The 18,930-nt window shown below is 53.0% G+C and overlaps 1 protein-coding gene across 9 annotated transcripts; it reads right to left on the bottom strand.

Moving 5' to 3' along the window:
* Nucleotides 1–3,941: 3,941 nt before the first annotated feature.
* Nucleotides 3,942–18,878, bottom strand: LOC309815342 (sphingosine-1-phosphate transporter MFSD2B-like). Of its 9 annotated transcripts, none has more exons than XR_014295844.1 (14): nucleotides 17,711–18,878; nucleotides 13,573–13,698; nucleotides 12,279–12,403; nucleotides 11,618–11,741; nucleotides 11,224–11,302; nucleotides 11,004–11,134; nucleotides 9,062–9,152; nucleotides 8,824–8,945; nucleotides 8,311–8,394; nucleotides 7,920–8,000; nucleotides 7,602–7,711; nucleotides 7,135–7,241; nucleotides 5,257–5,729; nucleotides 3,942–5,101 (listed from the first exon to the last, which is right to left on the bottom strand). XR_014295844.1 is itself a non-coding variant. In XM_082642079.1 (14 exons), the coding sequence occupies exons 1-14, from the start codon at nucleotides 17,996–17,998 to the stop codon at nucleotides 5,705–5,707; spliced, it is 1,701 nt and encodes a 566-aa protein (XP_082498205.1). In that variant the 5' UTR covers nucleotides 17,999–18,878; the 3' UTR covers nucleotides 5,579–5,704. The 9 variants fall into 9 exon arrangements, 8 of the variants coding, with proteins under 8 accessions (XP_082498206.1, XP_082498205.1, XP_082498209.1 ...); XM_082642079.1 differs by lacking the exon at nucleotides 3,942–5,101 and adding an exon at nucleotides 6,540–6,710 and having other exon boundaries at nucleotides 5,579–5,729; nucleotides 7,098–7,241; XM_082642080.1 differs by having other exon boundaries at nucleotides 3,942–5,729.
* Nucleotides 18,879–18,930: the final 52 nt, after the last annotated feature.

Below are 18,930 nucleotides of genomic sequence, written 5' to 3'. Positions count from 1 at the left end.
GTCCCCTGTAGCTTTTTTCTTTTTTTAAAAAATTTATTTATTATTTAATTTAATTTATTTATTGTTTCTGGCTGCATTGGGTCTTCGTTGCTGCGCACAGGCTTTTCTCTGGTTGCGGCTAGTGGAGGCTACTCTTCATTGTGGTGCATGGGCTTCTCATTGCGGTGGCTTCTCTTGTTGTGGACTATAGGTTCTAGGTGCACAGGCTTCAGTAGTTGTGGTTCGCGGGCTCTAGAGCGCAGGCTCAGTAGTTGTGGCGCACGGGCTCAGCCGCTCCGCGGCATGTGGGGTCCTCCCAGACCAGGGCTTGAACCCGTGTCCCCTGCATTGGCAGGCAGACTCTGAACCACTGCGCCACCAGGGAAGCCCCCCTGTAGCTTTTTCAAGTACTTGTTTTAGGGACTTCCCTGGCGTTCAAGTGGTTAAGACTCTGTGCTTCCACTGCAGGAGGCATGGGTTCAATCCCTGGTCAGGGAACTAAGATCCTGAATGCCGTGTGGTGAGGTCAAAAATAAATAAAGTATTTGTTTTAGCTACATACTGAAATATCTAGATGAAATCCAATTACGAGAATTTGCTGCCAAATAATCAAGTGGGGTGAGGAGTGGAGGGAGTATAATTGAAACCAAAATGGCTATGACTTGATAATTAGTGAAGCTGGGTAATGAGTATACATGGGAGTTTACTATTCTCCACCTTTTTATATATGTTTGAAATTTTCATAATAAAAATTGGGATAAAAGAACTATCTTAAAAATATATACATGTAGAGTTGTACAATGTCGTTTCATTAGCTTCTTAAAAGGCAGTACTTTTGCTCTATCAGTAAGTTACTCAATAATCCAAGAATGGCAGTAGTTCCAAAGATCTGCATCCTCAGTGAGAAATAATGTATGTGAATCTTACTCCCCAAATTAGAAATGTGAAGTGGGGAAAAGTACTATGAACTCATATGTAAAGTGCTGAACATGAGAAATAGATTGATCATGTTTAGGATAAAGATACATCTGTTTTAAGACAACCAAAGGAAAAAAAAAAAAGACAACCAAAGAGCTTCATAAGACATTTGGTTGACTCACGGCTTAAAGGCAATGTGGGCACAGAGAGAAATTTTAGCAGCACACGGATGTGCAGTGTGAAGTCAAACACAGACAATAGTTATAAACTGCCTATTGCACAATTAAAGTTATCACTTGTCAACATTCAAGGTAGGAAAAATCAGATCTGTTCTATGGAACCTGGAATGCCTGATTATTAAAGGAAAACACAACCAAACTGATGATGGAGAGAAAAGTACAATGCTTTAGTAAACCTACATAGTTATAATTTGTAACCAGACTTTTAATTAAAAGTCCCCCAAACAAGATTACAATTACTTTTTACATGTGCTTAAAACAAACAGTTAAGAGAATGTTACTATTAGGTCACGATAGACTGTTTATGATAATCAAGGTCCCAGAGTCTACTCTCCAGATTTAAAACTAAAGAAAAACAATTTTGGACTTCGCTGGCAGTCCAGTGGTTATGACTCCACGCTTCCAATGCAGGGGGAGCAGGTTCGATCTCTGGTCAGGGAACTAAAATCCCACATAAATAGAGTGGGGTAGAGGTGGTGGTAGTGAATGAAATCACATGGCCCTGGGAAGCCCAAGATGACCACAGAGCATCAAAGGAAGATGAAGCAACGGAAAAGTCAGAAAATGTATGGTCAGAGATGGTGGAGGAGAACCGGGAGGGAGGTAAGGGAGCCAAGGAGGACAGGTTTTTGAAGAAGCATGGTCAGCATTATGGCTACCTGTGATTGAGGTTTCCTTGGTCAGTGTTACCCCACCTAATCATTAGACATGTCCCAACACGTAGGTAACAGTGAACACATTTCTTTCAAGAAATAAATGGAGGGACTTCCCTGGTGGTCCAGCGGTTAAGACTCCGTGCTCCCAACGCAGGGGGCCCGGGTTCGATCCCTGGTCAGGGAACTAGATCCCTCATGCTACAACTAAGAGTTCACATGCCTCAACTAAAGATCCCACATGACGCCCGTGAGCCATGGCCGCTGAGCCTGCGCGTCCGGAGCCTGTGCTCCGCAACGGGAGAGGCTACAACAGTGAGAGGCCCACGTACCGCAAAAAATAAATAAATAAAAAAATAAAGATCCCACCTGCTGCAACTAAGACCTGGCGCAGCCAAATAAATATTTTTTTAAAAATGGAGGCTCAGATTTGTTTTAAAAAGTTGACTAAAACCACTAAGAGAGGAAAGCAACATACAAACTCCCTTCTCCTTTTCTCTGATGCTGGAGTGCGCCTGCCAGGCTGCACTGTCTCCTCAGTGGGCAGGCAGAGGCCAAGTTCAGTGGGTTAAGGAGGGAATGGTAGGGGCTTCCCTGGTGGCGCAGTGGTTAAGAACCCGCCTGCCATTGCAGGGGACACAGGTTCAAGCCCTGGTCCGGGAAGATCCCACATGCCGCGGAGCAACTAAGCCCGTGAGCCACAACTACTGAGCCCGCACACCTACAGCCCGTGCTCCGCAACAAGAGAAGCCACTGCAATGAGAAGCCCGCGCACGGCAACCAGAGAAAGCTTCACAGCAATGAAGACCCAACACAGCCAAAACAAATCACACTCAAAAAAAGGAGGGAATGGCAGGTGAGGGTCAGGAGACAGGAGACAACGTTGTGGAGCGGGGTGGCGGAGGAGAGAGTGAAGGGAACAGGAAAGGCTCTTTTTGTTTGTTCGAGGACGAGGGCACCATGGACATTCACTTGTTCAGTTAGCAGACATTTATCCATGTTGAACGTTCACCTCTGGGCACTGAGGATGTAGCCCTCGTGACATTTCTGTTTTAACAGGCGTGTCAAGCAGTAAACAAGAAAGCCGTTGATAACTATATAGTTGTATGTGGAGGTGGGTTCTACTGAGCACAAGCAAAGTGGGTGGAGCGTAGAGAGCTGGGGGTGGAGCAGGCGATTGTGGGGAAGCAGGAAAGGCCTCCCTGAGGAAGTGATACTTCAGGAGAGACCTGATCTTGTGAGACCTTGAGGGAGACTGTTGATGGGATGCAGGGGTGGGGCTGAGAGGGCCTTGAGCAAGTGGATGGCATGCTCTCCTGGATTTAAGTGGGGATGGAAAAGGTCGTGGAGAGGGAAGGGGCAAGGGGAGATGTCTGCCTTTGCTGGCGATAGGCCCTGGGCTGGCCGTGGTGGTAAGGAGAGATCTTCTTCCTCTGAAGCAGGAGGACGGGCTCTGAGGAGGGTGGGTGTCAGGAGAGGGACATGGATATGGGGGGAGCTCAGCGGGCAAATGTGAGCCGAAGGTCGAAGAGTAGGAATAATGGAATTACAGTGGAATCGAAGCATAGCGTCAGAGGCAGGGATGCTGGCGTTTGGTTTCAGAGGAGGAGTGGTCCTGTGATACCGAAGTCCTGGGTCAGCCATACCTCCAAAAACTATTTTAAGCCCTGGCTAGCTCCACAAGCTTTGGAATCAGGCCAACTTGGGTACAAGACCGTTTCTACCACCAACTGATCTTAGGCAAGTTGCTGAATCTCTCTAAGCCTGTTTCCTCATCTGAAAATGAGAATCTTAGTACCTGTTTCATACGGCTGCTATGAAAAAGAAATGCAGTAATACCTTTTGGACAGCCCATGATTACCTCCTGTCTCTGAGATCTAACCCCTAACCCCCAACCCCCAGAGGTGGCCCCCTGCAGCTGTCTTTGTACAGTGAAGCTCTGATCCTTGAGACTGCATTCCCGGGAAATAGAATAGGTAACATAAAATGTGGCACAAGCTTCTGATCCCACCTGCGTTGCCCAGGTTTCCAGAGCACACAGCATAACATAACATGGTAGAAACTACCTGGTCTTCGGTCGTACCAGGTACTGTCTCCACAGGGCCAGTGATTTTCCAGTGTTAAGAAACTGTTTTGTATGTGTGCATGTGAGTGTGCAGTGTGTGAGGTATGTGTGTGGTGTGTGCGCCTGTTCACGGGGGGGGGGGGCAGTGAGCAGAGCTTCCTGTCAGCCCCTTCCTGAACCGGTCAGGTGGACAAGGAAGAGAGTCCAAGCCCAGCTCTTTCTCTGGGGCCCTGTGACCTCAAGGATCAGATGCCCATGTCAGTGTCACGGGGCCAGAAATTTCAGGTATCAGACAGACTGGGTCACACTCTGCACTCTCTCTCTGAGGTCAGCTTCCTTCTTGTGCTATAGCATTTGTACAGGAAGCTGAACACTTTAAGCTCTGAGGGGCACATCCTGCCTGAGTGTGTCTGAGCTCTGGCCGTCTTAGACCTCGCACCTAATCTCACACCTAAGAGGCAGCCAGAGGTCTAAAGAGGAAGGGGGCCTAGCCCTGGGCAGTGGGCTCAGGAGGGGACTGAGCTGTGGCCTGGGAGAAATGTTGGGGGCAGGTCTATACCTCCTGGTCTCCCTTGAGGTATCTGGGCTTCTCTAGGAGTTGCTGGGGCATCAGGGTCCCCACACGTTGCTCAACTCTTCCCCAGGCCCCAAACCCACATGAGCCACCTGGCCACTATCGAGTCTCAACTTTTTTTCTCTTCCAAAGGAAGGAAGGAACCCACCTCCCACATGGCATCTCTGGTGTGAGGAAATGCAGACTCTGGGACATGTGGCTGATGGGCCACAGCCAGTTTCAGTGACATCAGGCACCCTCCCCTTCCCTCCTCGGGACAGGGCTTTCCCAGGAGGTGGGATGAGAAGGCTGGCCACAGGCAAATTTTACAGACTCAATAGAAGATAAACCCTTTAATTTGTTTCTGAAAAAATAAATCTCAGTGGATCTTTCTTCCCCAAAGACATGACCTCTAGAAAACGGTGGTTCCTGTGCTTTTATAAGATAAACTTTCAGGGGACTTCCCTGGCCGCCCAGTGGTTAAGACTCCGCACTTTCACTGCAGGGGGCACGGGTTCCATCCCCGGTCGGGGAACTAAGATCCCGCATGTGGTGAGGCACAGCCAGAAAAACAAAAAGATAAACTTTCAGAAAAATATTTCCACAAAAGTAACTTCTGTTCATAAAAATGATGGATCTTCGTTGGCTCAGTATCAGTCAGTGTCCACTTCTAGAAACAGTGTCATCCACTTAGCTGTACAAAGGGAAAGAAACACCTCATGCCCTGCTCAGTGTATCCCCACCACTGGCCCCATTCGCTCCCTCTGGGGTCTTCTGGCCTCGCTGCATCTGTCTCTCTCCTAATTGGACAGCCCAGCATGTCCGTCTGTCCCCACTCTGCCCACTCACGTGCTGTCAGCCTCTCTCAGACATCCAGTGGAACATCAGGGGAAACGAGTTCTGTGTGTCTGTCCTGTCAGGTAGCTTTGCCATCCAAGCAGGTTGGTGGGCCTGGTGCTCCCACAGGAAGTCTGCAGACCAGGCTGGTAGGGGCTTCCTTTTTCCAGGAATAGTTGCTACTGGTATGCTTTCCAGGTCACAGGTTGCCTGGAGCTGGGTAGTCAGGGGCACAGGCCTATCTGAGATGTCCTGCAGTCAACAGGCAAGACATGACAGGTGGGGGTCCTGGAGCCCAGGCCACTCCCTTCAGGAGAGTCACCGAAGACGCCATATCCCAGGGGAAAAGACAGGTCGTGTGTAAACTGGGAAGCAGGGGTGCCGAAGGGCTGAGAAGAAAGGGGGACTTGGAGTCCAGAAGACGCTGCTCCTGCCGCTCCAGCTCACACGAGTCGCAAGTTCAAGCGAGGCTGTAGCTGGTCCTCCTGTCGGAAAGGGAAGAAACCAAAGGGAAGGAGGACGTGGGTGGGGCCCCGTGGAAGTGTCAGTGGCTGCTCCTTGTCTCTCTAGCAGCTCCTCCCCTTCTCAACCCCGTGAATGAAGCTAAAACCCTGTTCTCCCGAGTCCCACCAAGCAGTTCCCCATCCACCTGTTATTCCCCGAGTGTAGCGCATGAGCACAGTAAGACGGGCTGGAGTCCCAGGCCGTCCACAGCAAGCAGTGAGGGACCCATGACAAAGCCACTTTCTGCCTATCGTGCGTGGTCCTCTGTATCTACATGGACTCGTGTTTGTAAACGCATGAGCGTCGGCAAAAACGTGGACAAGGCTCGTGAACGTCTGCTGGACCAGACGTGTTGATACTGCAGCGCCTGCTTGGCCTCAGGCTCTGGGCTGAGCTCTTGGGACGCAAACATGAAGAAAACAGACCCAGCTTTCAAGGTCCCCCCAGTCCACTGCGAAAGCCAGACAGTGAGCAGATCACCCTCGGGCAGTGGGATGGGGGGGGTGGTTCGCAGGGGGAAGAACAAGGTCAGAGAGAGCTGCTCGGTGCAGCCTGCGGCGGGGAGAGCGGAGATGGCTCTCAGGCTGGAGGGTGGTGCCATCCACCGGGACCGGGGCACAGCAGGAGCAGCGATTGGGGAAGAAGATAAATTCGGTTTGGGGCCCATTTAGACTGACTGCCATGCTTGTGGGACATCAGGTGGAGGTGACCAAATGAGAGCCGTGCACATCTGCATGCCTCCCAGGCGTTGGCAGCCCTCCTGTGTATACTCGTGTGCGAGAGGTGCCTACCTCCCAAGGGAGCGGGAGCTGTTCCGACGTGGCACCTTTGGAGTGGGGCCGACCAGGAGGATGCACAGACCGATGAGGATCATGCAGGTGGGTATGGCACCGATGAGGACTTTGAGGGTCACCACTACCTGTTCCGCCTGCTTGCAGGCTCCTGGCTCATACCCCGCAAAGCTGGGGAAACACCATCCCATGCATCCAGCTCAGAGCCTGGCTTCCTGACGGAGGGGTCCCAAATGCCCAATCCCATGCTATCCTGAAACTTGGATAGTTTCCTGGCCACATCAGCCTAACTATGGTGGATGGAGTGTGAGGGAACGAAGACACCAGGGAGGAGTTCAGAGAAAGCTGAGAATGTGGGAAGCAGAGGCTTCAGAAGGGGTACAGCCACCAAGAAGGGCCCCTCCCAGTCATGTGCACAGAGAAAGCTAGGGTGGAGGTTCCCACACACCCTCCGGACCCACGGGTGACCCCTGGCTGGCTAAGGTGGGGGACTCTGCCCTCTGCTTCCCATGCCGCTAGTCTTTTGTGCCTCTGGTACAGCCCAGCTCTGTGACTCACTCCAGGCTGAGAGTGGAGAGGCCCAGGGCGCCTGCACCTGAAAGCTTGGTGAAGAAGACATAGGATGAATAGAAGATGGTCTCCAGCCCTGGGCCGTGCTGGTGCTGCAGCTGGAATTCATCCACCACATCTGGAAGCATGGACCTGGGGGAGGGGGCTGCAGAATTATCCCTTTTATCCTCCCCACAGCCACCAGCCCAGGAGCTCTCTGGGGACAGAGAGTGAGTCAGATTCACCCCTGGGTCCCCGCTGCCCAGGACCGGCCCACAGAGTCAGGCAATATTTCCCCAACACACAGCTGTCCACCATTCCTGCCGCCTGGCGCTCTTTCGGGAGGGCTCCACAGATGGCGCTGGCAGCCTCCATCTCCCGCAAGGCGGGGAGGGCCCCTCCCCAGCGCAGCCTGTGCACAAGGCCTGGGACAGCAGGTTGATGTGAAGGAGGAGGGATACCCAGTAGGAAGGACGTGAGGCTCCCACTCCCATTTCCCTTCACCCAGCCTACCAGGGTAGCAGCAAGGACACGGCAATGCTCACGCCAGATACAAAGGTCACGACGTATGCCACGGGTGCTGTGGGCACAGCAGCCAGCAGGATTGCAAATGGCACCATCCCCTAGGGAGACAGACACACTAGCTGCTCCCTCCACCTGCATCACCCCCCCTCAACGGCTCTTTGATGCACCCACTCACCGCTCTACTGATGACCCCCTGCGCCTGGTCCCCTGCTAGGCACTGAGCACTGCCGGTCCCCAGGAGGCTCAGGCTCCCAGGTCACTGCCCCCCCCCATATCCCTCCAGGCCTTGCTTCCTGCCTCACTCACAAAGATCCCGAAAGCCGACATCCTCTTCCCAAATCGCTGCAGAACCCACTCCCACATCGGGGTGCTCAGCACTGCCGAGACCTGTGAGCGGACAGAATCATCACAGCCCAGGACATGCCACCTGCGCCTATGCCTGTGCCAGGCCCTCAAAGCCCTGACATTTAGGAGGGACGCTCGACGTTGACCTTGCCCCCTGGCTGGAAACAGTGGCTGTGAACTTTATGACCCTGGCCCCAATTCCACCCTCGGCTGAAATGCAGGTGACGAAGACCACAGCAGAGTCCAGAACACTGACCACCGGAAGTCCGGCCACGTGTGTCATGGCAAGGGTCACACATCCCCAATTCAGGCCCCCGAGCGCCCTTGCCTCTACCGCCCCAGGTCCCCTCACCAGGATGGTTATCACCAGGCTCTGCACATGGTCATGTAGCCGGGAGGCGTGTGCACAGAACAGGACCAGGTAGCACTGCTCCACCTGAGGAAGTCGCCAGGAAGTGGGCGTGTATGGGAAATGGCAGAAACGTGGAAGTCAAGGGCAAGGCTAGGGTCTCAAGTCTGGCCTCCCCTTTGGGACCTCAAGCGTCCGGTTCCTACCGCCATCACGCAGTCCCCTCCCCAACGAAGGACGCTTATCCCTGACACAGGTATAAATGCCATTCCTAGTCCCCCTCCCCGGCACAGCTGAGAACCACCCGAGACAGCGTCAGCTTCCTGGTGTCTGGGCCTTGACCCTCCCCAGCCCCACAAGCTCTAGGCAGGTTTCTCTCCTCCCAGCACCAGCCTCGCCAGGCGCTTGCCAGCCACTGGTTTCTCTCTGGTGCCGTGGGGACGAGAGACACCTGAACCTACGCAGGGCCAGTATGGCCAGAGCCAAGCCAGTGGGGATCAGCCTGGCCAGAGGTACCTGAACGGCTGACGAGATGAACAGGAAGGAGATGACCAGCTTCAGGTAGGGCGGGTGCCGGACTGTGAGCCGCAGCCCAGCCAGGAAGCTCAGGCCCTGGCCGGAGGCTCGGGCAGAGGCATCTGCAACACAGGAAGGGGACATCTTGGCTTGGTGGAGTTCAAAACCCAAACCCACACCCAAGAGGAGCCCGGCCGCAGCTTCCTCTTCCCACACCCTGCCTGCACCCCGCACCTACCCGGTCGCTCCTTCACCCCCAGGCAGAGCAAACTACTGCACACGGGGTACGTCACAGCAACCACAGTGGCTGCAATGGAGTAGAGACGAGTCTGTGGGACAGGACAGGACCTCAGTGCGGGTGATGTCTCCAACCCACGGAGGTGGGGATACCCAGGGGCCGGGCAGGAGTACCTCCCAGTGGGAGCAGAGGGACCCTCAGCCCAAGCCCAAGGATGCGGGGTGCCCCTCCTCCCAACCAGCCCAGCAGGAGAGGGAGATCTAAGGGCCCAGAGTGGTCCTTCTGCTGACCCTCTGCCTCCCGTGGGCATCCATGCCACCGTGGGTCTAAGCCCCGTTTGCCACTCTCTCTCTTTTTTTTAAGCAAACGTTCATTGGGGCTGATTTCTGCGTGCTAGACCCTGTGGTTACAGTGATGAATAAGTGATCCTGTGCATCCACAATAAGGGGCTTGGAGTGGGTGGGGAGACAGATCCAGGAGCAGACAGTGTGATGCATGATGACGCAGATAAATGTCAAAACCAGAACGGTGCTACCTAGCATGCAGAGGAAGACACATATGTAATAAAATACATTCAAGGCATGCATGGGAGTAACAGCCACCCAATTCAGCACAGGGGTTGCCTTTGGTGGGGAAAGAAAGAGGGAGAGGGGCAGGGCTTCACCAGTGTGGAACCAGCACAGTTGCACAGGGTCCCACATTCAGAAGGCACTGCACTTGGGAGTTAATGCTCTGCTGTCTTGAAATTCGTGATGATTTTATCTATGAATTTGTGTTTCGTAAGTGAAGTCGATGGAACAACAGAGCTGGAACTACCAAGAGGCACCTGAATGCTTCTCGCCTTGGCTCACACGAGGCTCCGCCTCCCGGGAGGGGTTCTCAGCCTCCTGCTCCCTACTTCTTGGCATCCCAGGCCCTGCCCAGCTCCTGCTCTCCAACCCAAGGCCACTGCCACCCTCTGTTCCACCCTCACCCAGACAGTGACCCAGTAGCTTTGGGGAGGGCACTTGTAGAGGCCTCAGTGGGGCCTAGGCATGGAAGAGGGGAGGGTGAATCTGCAGGTCGCAATCCCTCTGATCCCAGGCTCATAGCACCATGATGGGGTTTGAGGGCAGCTGGGCAGAGTCTCTCCCCGACCCTGACTCAGGCAATCCCTAGACTGGGGCCGTGGGCCACGGGAAGGGGAGACTGACTTCCCCGCTCTCTCTGGGGCTCTACAGCTCCACTTTGCACTGTGCTCAGGCACATTCTGTAGCTGGGCTACAGGTGGGTCTGGGGATGGGGGGTACACAAGGACTTCATTGTAATGTTTTCTTACGGGTGGTGAACCATGGGTGTTGGTGGTATTATTCTCATACCATTAATTCCCAAATGTCGGTGGAGGTGAGTGATGTCATTTGCTTAAGGAGAAAGGGCTGGGGGGTGGATAGAAGATGAACTTGATGGATAAATAGAGGCACGTCCCCTAACTGCTGAAAAGGGACCTGCTTTGAGGAGACACGAAGGGGTACTAGCCCTTTCACACCGGGGGTGGGGTTGGCGTTGGCAGTCACCCGTTCAGGGATGGGTAGGACTGGTCATAGGTCAGGTTTTGCCCAGGGCTCTGCCAGGACACCAAACCGTTCTGCTGTCTCTCTCCCCTGTCCCTGCCTGTGGCCCTTCCCCACCGCATCCCTTCTCTGGGGTCCGCCTCCTCCCCTCCAGATGGCCTGCTGATCTGTTGTCTGACTCCATGTTTAGAAGGCACCCAGCAGAAGCAGAGTTAGCAGGGAGGACGGAGGGCCTGGGCTCAGCTACAGGAGCAGGGAAGGAACGAGAGGGCATAGTGTGCAGAGCTGAGCCCCCAAACCACCATGAAGAGACCTGGGGGAGAAACGGCCCTGGAAGAAACAAGTGACGCGAAACAGGGATCCCAGTGGGTCTGGGTAGCCTGGGCACTCACCGCGTTGGAGGAGATGGACACTTGTCCTGGGAGCGCAGTCTCCTTGCACCTGTGGGACCCGTGGGCACCAGACACGATGAGTCCATGGACAGTGGCTCCCATCAGCGTCCCTGCCATCTCCAAGGTCATCCCTGGGACACAGCGTGGAGCAAGGTGACAGCTCGTGGGGCCAGGGGCAGAGCCATCCCACCCCACGCACCCCACGCCTGCCTGCACTCACGGTACACGGTGGCCGAGTCCCGCTCCCTGGGGCTGGGGGTCAAGAGCATGGTCAGTGCCGTGTAGGGCACCTGGAAGAACTGAGGCACCGGGCAGAGTTTAGGATGGCGCCTGCCACCAGACTGCCAACCCAGGCCAGCAGCTTCCTGAGGCCAGGCCTGCGCCAGGCTGGCACGTCCCTACTGATCCCCTCAACCAGGAGTTAGGGGCTGAGGGACAGGAGGGGCACCCAGCCTGGAGCCCACGAGAAAAACTAATGGTCTTTGGCCAACTGGTAAGCGGGTGGGCAGCGGGGACCTGGACCCCTATCCCAAGCACACACACACTTCAGAGGGGCCTCCAGCCAGCACTGGGGTTCCAGGAGTCCAGGCCGAGGAAGGGGGCCACCTGCTTACCGTGGCCAGGGCCTGGAACAGGCAGTAGAGGGTTGTGTACCAGAGGCCGCGCAGGCTGGTGAAGGGGGGCAGGAACCACAGGAAGAAGGAGGCCAAGGCAATGAACGGCGTGCAGCCCAGCACCCTGTTGAAGCACAGCCCAGGTGGAGCGCCCCGCGGCATCAGGACAGAGGATGCAAAGGGTGGGCCTGGAGCAACCTCACCCCTCTGGGTTCAAGCTCTCGGCCCCTGGAGAAGCCCTGGGCTGGGGCTCTCAGGGTAGGTGGGAGCCATGGAGGGTGCGAGGTGGCCCAGGGTGAGGAGGTAGCCAGGAGTAGGGGCTGGGGCACTTAGTGGCTGGGTGGCGCCATTCCCTGTTCCCGGGGCCACAGGCAAGTCACATCTTCTCTGTGAGACCTTCCAAGACACCCAGCTCAGCCTGGCTGCACTCCTAGACCCCCAGGGCCAGGCCTGCGACTCTTGGAGGGTTTGTCCAGCTCCGTGCCACCAGGTGAGGGAGAGGTCTATGGACACCTGCATGACTCAGTCAGACCCAATCCACTCCTGTCACCTACTGTTCAGACTTGTCCTCTAACCATCCACTAAGCAGCAGATGTGACAAACACAGTGACCTCAAGCCAGGGGTGGGTGCCAGGATCCTGAGGACCATGGGGCTGCTCACCAGGGCATGAGTCGTCCAGACCCTGTCCTCCTGCTTCTGTTGATGAAGAACCCAGCCAAAGGGTCGGCAGCTGCCCCAGACACCTTGCCTCCAAACAGGACAAGTGACACCTGGGCAGCAGGGATCTGAAAGGGACAAGGGAGGGGATAGCCAAGGCCCGGCAGAGTCAGAGAGGGTGTCTAGGCCTGCCCGCCCATCAGGAGGAAGATCTGGGAAACTGACAGGGGCCAGAGCCACAGTGCAAAGGTTTTTTGGTCTCTTCCCCAAGACAGGAATCCAGAGAGCTCCGAGGGCATATGTGCACCAGTAGAGAAGGGGGAGGGAGTGATAGCTGTTCCCTAGCACATTCCTGTTATACTTATGCCCGGTCACTTTCGGAGAAGACTTGAGAGATCCTCCCCTGAAGGGCTCAGTGCAAGAAGCGTGCACTGAAGCTGACAGTCAAAGGCAGACCTTGTATTTCACAGTGAAAACGATTTATTGATTTTTCTGATTACATAAAGGATACACTCTAATTATAAACACATTCAAACAGTACAGAAAAATATTGAGCAAAGCTCATCTGAAATCCCACCATGCTGAGACAACTGCCAGGAGTGTTTTGACCATCCTGTCCTGCGTTTCCTTATGTGCATCTGCAATTTATAATTTTACACAAATGGGATCGTATCAGCGTCATTTTAAAAAATCACAGAAAGATAAATAAATCATGGATACCTTATTAATAAGTCCTTTTTTGTTTACCCTCTATCCTCCACCATTCCCTCCTATAGCCAACATTAACACTCTGGCGGATATCCTTCCGGAATTTACTTTCCCCATGCTCATCCTTTAATCATGTACAGACATATATACATCCATATACCCATGCACCCACATATATGGGGCATGTTTTTGTTTTGCTAAAATAGGATCATTTTATATACCCTTCTCTAAAACTAACTTTTCTCACTTGACAGTGCATCATGGAAATCCTTCTGAGTCAACTGGTATAGATCTAACTCATTCTTTTGAGTGACTACACAGTAGCCCATTATGTGGATAAAGCCCAACTTATTTTCCAACTACTTCTATATTTTGGGGCATTCATGTTGCTTCCCACTTTTCCACTACAAACAGCCTGCAGTAAACATCCTTGAGGAGGTTGCCCTCAATAGCATTTGTTTTTTTCTCAGGCTCGGGTCAGAAGTACCATCTACCAAGCATGATGGGGGTGGAAGTAAAGGTGGGGTGAAAGGACCAGACACCAAGGCAGACGGAAGCAGGGGGCCCCGAGGCTGCTGCCCACACTCACCTGTGCCACATCGAGCAGGAAAAGTTGCAGGTAAAAGGCTATGGCGCTGGAGGCCACCTGGTTGGGGACCCCTCCAATGCCGTAGCACACCTTCGTACAGAATGAGAGGCGACCAGCTCCGCTGTCCTGGGGGAGACACAGGAGCTAAGCCCCCACAGACACCCAACAGCTCCCTCCAGCCCCCTGACTTCCAAAAGCATCCTGAGGTCCCTATGTCTTGAAGGCTTTTCCAGCAACCTCTCAGTCCTAATTTGTCCCAAATCATCTTAAAAGGAAGTGAGACAGAAAAAGGAAAAAAAAAAAAAATCCTAAACCATGACCTCTAAGCATTTCCAGGGGGAAGTTCTTCCTTATATTTCCCCACAGTGCTTCCTGCTGCAGTCTGTTTTATTCTCCAAGTCAGCAAGCCAGAGTGAACTGGGGGTCGGGAGGCCCCTAACTTTGCCACCAGCTTCCTGTGTGGACTTTGAATAAATCACTTTATCTCTCTAAGCCTCATCTGTCAAATGGATATTCCTGCCAACTTCAAGGGATTTTTTTTTTACATCTTTATTGGAGTATAATTGCTTTACAATGGTGTGTTAGTTTCTGCTTTATAACAAAGTGAATCAGCTATACATATACATATATCCCCATATCTCTTCCCTCTTGCGTCTCCCTCCCTCCCACCCTCCCTATCCCACCCCTCTAGGTGGTCACAAAGCACCTAGCTGATCTCCCTGTGCTATGTGGCTGCTTCCCACTAGCTATCTACTTTACGTTTGGTAGTGTATATATCCATGCCACTCTCTCACTTTGTCACAGCTTACCCTTCCCGCCCCCCCCCCATATCCTCAAGTCCATTCTCTAGTAGGTCTGCGTCTTTATTCCTTTCTTACCCCTAGGTTCTTCATGACATTTTTTTTTTTTTGCGTTACGCGGGCCTCTCACTGCTGTGGCCTCTCCCGTTGCGGAGCACAGGCTCCGGACGCGCAGGCTCAGCGGCCATGGCTCACGGGCCCAGCCGCTCCACGGCATGTGGGATCTTCCCAGACCGGGGCACGAACCTGTGTCCCCTGCATCGGCAGGCGGACTCTCAACCACTGCGCCACCAGGGAAGCCCTTCATGACATTTTTTCCCCTTAGATTCCATATATATGTGTTAGCATATGGTATTTGTCTTTCTCTTTCTGACTTACTTCACTCTGTATGACAGACTCTAGGTCCATCCACCTCACTACAAGTAACTCAATTTCGTTTCTTTTTATGGCTGAGTAATATTCCATTGTATATATGTGCCGGATGTTTTGATGAGCAAATGAGGCAATGGCTCCGGGAGCTGATTGTTAAATATTCGGGACTTTTGCAAGCCAGTGATTACTGGCAGCCTGAAATTGGCCATGGTGAGAGTATTTACACCACAGAAATCAGTAAACAGCAAAAATCAGAGTTTCTTTTCTGGAGAGACTGTTTACCAACCCACCACTAAAATGAAGTAACGCTTATGACCCCAAATAATATGTGTGTGTATCCCTATATATATATCCCTAAGCTACCCAGTGAACTCCAGACTCAAACTAAACTGTCTACTCACAGCCCCACATGGTTGCCAAACAGGCATTTCAGCTTAGCATGGTCAAAACACAGCTCCTGGGCCTCCCTGGTGGTGCAGTGGTTGAGAGTCCGCCTGCCGATGCAGGGGATACGGGTTCGTGCCCCGGTCCAGGAGGATCCCATATGCCGCGGAGCGGCTGGGCCCGTGAGCCGTGGCCGCTGAGCCTGCGCGTCCGGAGCCTGTGCTCTGCAACGGGAGAGGCCACAGCAGTGAGAGGCCCGCGTACCGCCAAAAAAAAAAAAAAAAAAAAACCACAGCTCCTGATTTCCATCCCATTGTCTTAACCTCTTAACCCTGTCGTCCCGTCCCCATGGCATTAAATAGCCCCAGTGTCCACTCAGCAGCTCAGACCACAAACCTAGGAGTCATCCCTGATTCCTCTTTCCCAATTCCCCTAATCTATCAGTGACAGCCTCCTAAGTGGCTTCTCTGCTTCTACTCTCGTTCCCTACTATCCACTCTCCATCCAGCAGCCCAACTGATCTTTTCATAACATAAATCAGATTGTGTCTCATCTCTGCTTAAAACCCTCTAACAGCTTGCCATTACAGTCTGAATAAAACTCCAAGTCCTTCCCATATTGCCTACAGGAGGCCACCCAATCAGCCCCCACTCCCTTTCCCACCTCACTTCAGATAGCTCTCCTCTACCATGGTAGCCTCCTCCTTCTTGTTACTCAAAATGACCTTTTCTGTTGCTGCCTCAGGGCCTTTGCACTTCCTGTCCCTTCTGTCTGGAAGGCTCTTCCTCCAGGTCTTTGCAAGAGCTGACTCCTTGCCATTCAGGCTGAAGCCTAAATGTCGTCTCTTTAGAGAGGCCTTCCCTGACCACCCAAATCTCTCTCTCAGTTGTACTAACTACAGGATATATTCTTATTCATTTTCTGCCTCTCCCCACCAGCATATACACTCTCTGAGAGCATGAGCTATATAACTTTGATTCACCACCATGTCCCCAGTACCTAGAACAATGCTGGGCATATAGACAATATATATATTTGTTAAAAGAATAAATGCCATGAAGACACTGTGGCAAGTGCTATTTCTTCCAAAGACGCTGGGAATCCTTCTCTTTCATCTTTTGCCCGGGGATGGGAGGGGAAGTGGCGAGGCCCGTGGTTTCACCCATTTTTGTATCTTGCCAGACACCCCAAAGGAAAGGAAGGTCTTCCCAGATAAGGGTTTATCCAGTCCTCTGCACTCTGCCTACCCACACATGAGGCAGGATGTGGGCTTCTTTTCTGATATTTTTGTGAACACTATTTCAACTTCCAGAAAGCTTAACAACAGGCAGAATCCAACATGATAACTCTCCCCCCACCCTGCCCCCTCCATAATGGGACCCTGGTTTCCCACTAAACATACCTATCAAGTTTCTGATACATAGAAGGCACTTGAAACAGACATTCCAGCTGAAACTAGGTATATGATACAATCTTGGAATCTTGAGGAAGACAGTTTTACCTACTTAAATCATAAGCCCTTCACAGTCAACTGAGATCAAGTTTGAGATTTAGACAAATTCGACACATTTGAATGCAAACTCTGTCTGCCATTTCTAGCTGTGTGACCAGGACAAGGTACTCAGTGTGCCGAGCTTCATTTCCTCACATTTGAAATGGGGATAATACACCTCATAGAGTTGGTATGAGAATGAAATGCTAGCATTTCATGGACCATGTTTCCCCTCTAGCCATTCATCTCACCCTGAATTTCTAAATTTCCCTGGGAAGTGAGAGTCCCCAGAGGGCCTCTTAATCTTGCTTGCTTTCTTGGAGGCCACAATCTTTTGCTCCGAGGTGCCGGGAGAGGAAGCACTGAGTCAGCATAGGGAATTGAAGCCACAGACAGAATGAACGCGTTGAGCACAGGGCGGGCAGTGGATTTTTGCACTCGGCGGGAAAGTTGAGACGTCCTAACTCCTCTCCAACACAGCCACCCTGAATGACATGCACCCCAGCCCCATCCAGGGGATGGGGGGAGGGGGGATGCGAGGGGCTGAGGGCGCCCCTAGGTTCCCGCCTGCCCGCCACCCTCACTTGGGAGCCCGGTTGCCAGGAAGGACATCTCTAGAGGCAGTCTCCTCAAGGAGAGCCCGGCGCCTGGAGGAAGCCGGGTTTGAGAGGGTCGCTGTGGCTGCCCGCAGCACCTGCCCGGAGACTGGGGAAGGGAGGCAGCCTCCTCACGCACCACTCAGCGTCCTGCCTGCCCAGGGTGCAGGGGGCCTGGGGAAGACCTGGAGTGCGGTGGACAAGAGCCCTAGACTGGCCCTGGCCTCACTAGGTGGAGGAATCAGCAGCTTACTTCGCTTGCCTAGGACTCGGTTTCCCATCCTGTTCCCTTTGGGGCTCCCGAACACCCTCAAGCCTCTCGGCTCTCAACTGTCAAACCCTACCAGGGGCAGTTCAACAACCTGGAGGCTTGCCGGGGCTGGCTGAAGGCCTACGCCCAGACGCCCGGAAGGTCCCGGGGCCCGTCCGGCCCAGCGCCCGCTCTGCGCCCGGCTCAGCCTCCAAGCCCCTCGCGCCCCTCGCTTTGCGCTCACCGAACCGGGCTCCAAGGTGTGCGCTTCCGGCGGGGGTGGCGGCGTGTCGACTGGCGGGGCCGGGATCCCTTCGGGGGACACTGCCATGGCGCACGGCTGCACGCTCTCGGTGTTATCGCCCGGCCGGCCGCCCCCGCGGGGAGGGCGGCTCCCGGGCCGAGAGGGCGCGGCGCGAAGAGGGGCGGGGCGGCGGGCGCGCCCCGGGCCGGGGGCAACGCGCGGGAAAACGGGGAAGCCGCGAAGTGCGCGGGTTCGGTTTCCCAAAGTGAAAAACGCCAGAGCCCACATTTGCCGGGGGAAAGGCTGGCCAAGTCACTCGGGACCGTTTTCCTTGGGGTAGGTCTCCGAGGGAGGGAGTGAGAGCCAGCGGCCGTTCGCGCTAAACTCGCCTGCTAAATCCTCGTGAAAGCCGACAAACAAATTCATTAGAAAAACGAAGCAATAGAATTGACCTGCTCAGACTAAGATTGTGGCTGAGGAGGCTTACAACACTCTTTAAAAAATTGATACAGGATGCCCGAAATACACATTCTCCAACCTCATACAGACAATGGGTATGGCCATGTAACTAAGTCCCGGCCAGTGAATAAAAGCTGAGTGGTGTAGGCAATTTCCCAGAAAGGTCCTTAAAAGAAAGGGAAGGGGTCACATCACATACAAAATTAACTGAAAACCCATCACAGACCTACGTGTAAAGGCTAAGACTATAGAACTCTTAGCAGAAAGCAGGAGCATATCTTCATAATCTTGGGTTAGACAAATGTTTCTTAGACAGGACGCCACAAGCATAAGTTGGACTACATCTAAATGAAAACCTTTGTGTTGTAACCTATGCAACCAGTGAAAAGACAACCCACAGAATGCGAGGAATGTTTGCAAATCGTAAGGATTTGTTCCGGAATATATAAAGAACTCAAAACTAAACAGTAAGAAGATAGCCCAATTAAAAATTCGGTGAAGGATCCGAATAGATATTTCTCCAAGATAGACAAATGGGCAATAAGCACAGGAAAAGATACTCATGTCATTAGGGAAATGCAAAACTACAAGATACCACTCCACTAGGAGGGCTATAATTATATAAAAAGACAGTAACAAGCGCTGGGGAGAATGTGGAAAATCATACATTGCTAGTGGGCATGTAAACTGTGCCGGTGCTTTGGAGAAGTTTGGCAGTTCTTCAAAAGTTAAGTATGAAATTATACGACCCAGCATTTATT

Source organism: Mesoplodon mirus, assembly GCF_964341445.2.
Source record: "Mesoplodon mirus genome assembly, chromosome: 14".
Classification (NCBI taxonomy): Eukaryota; Metazoa; Chordata; class Mammalia; order Artiodactyla; family Ziphiidae; genus Mesoplodon; species Mesoplodon mirus.
This window is presented reverse-complemented; position numbering and strand designations above follow the sequence as displayed.

What these genes read in the sequence shown, in the direction of transcription:
- LOC309815342 (XM_082642079.1), bottom strand. Translation starts at nt 17,998, where the DNA reads ATGTGGGCTCTGGCGTTTTTCACTTTGGGAAACCGAACCCGCGCACTT. An exon ending in TGTTCCAGGCCCTGGCCACG is followed by an intron (nt 11,303 to 11,617) that starts GTAAGCAGGTGG and finishes CCGGTGCCTCAG; the next exon opens with TTCTTCCAGGTGCCCTACAC. An exon ending in TGTCCATCTCCTCCAACGCG is followed by an intron (nt 9,153 to 11,003) that starts GTGAGTGCCCAG and finishes CCTGTCCCACAG; the next exon opens with ACTCGTCTCTACTCCATTGC.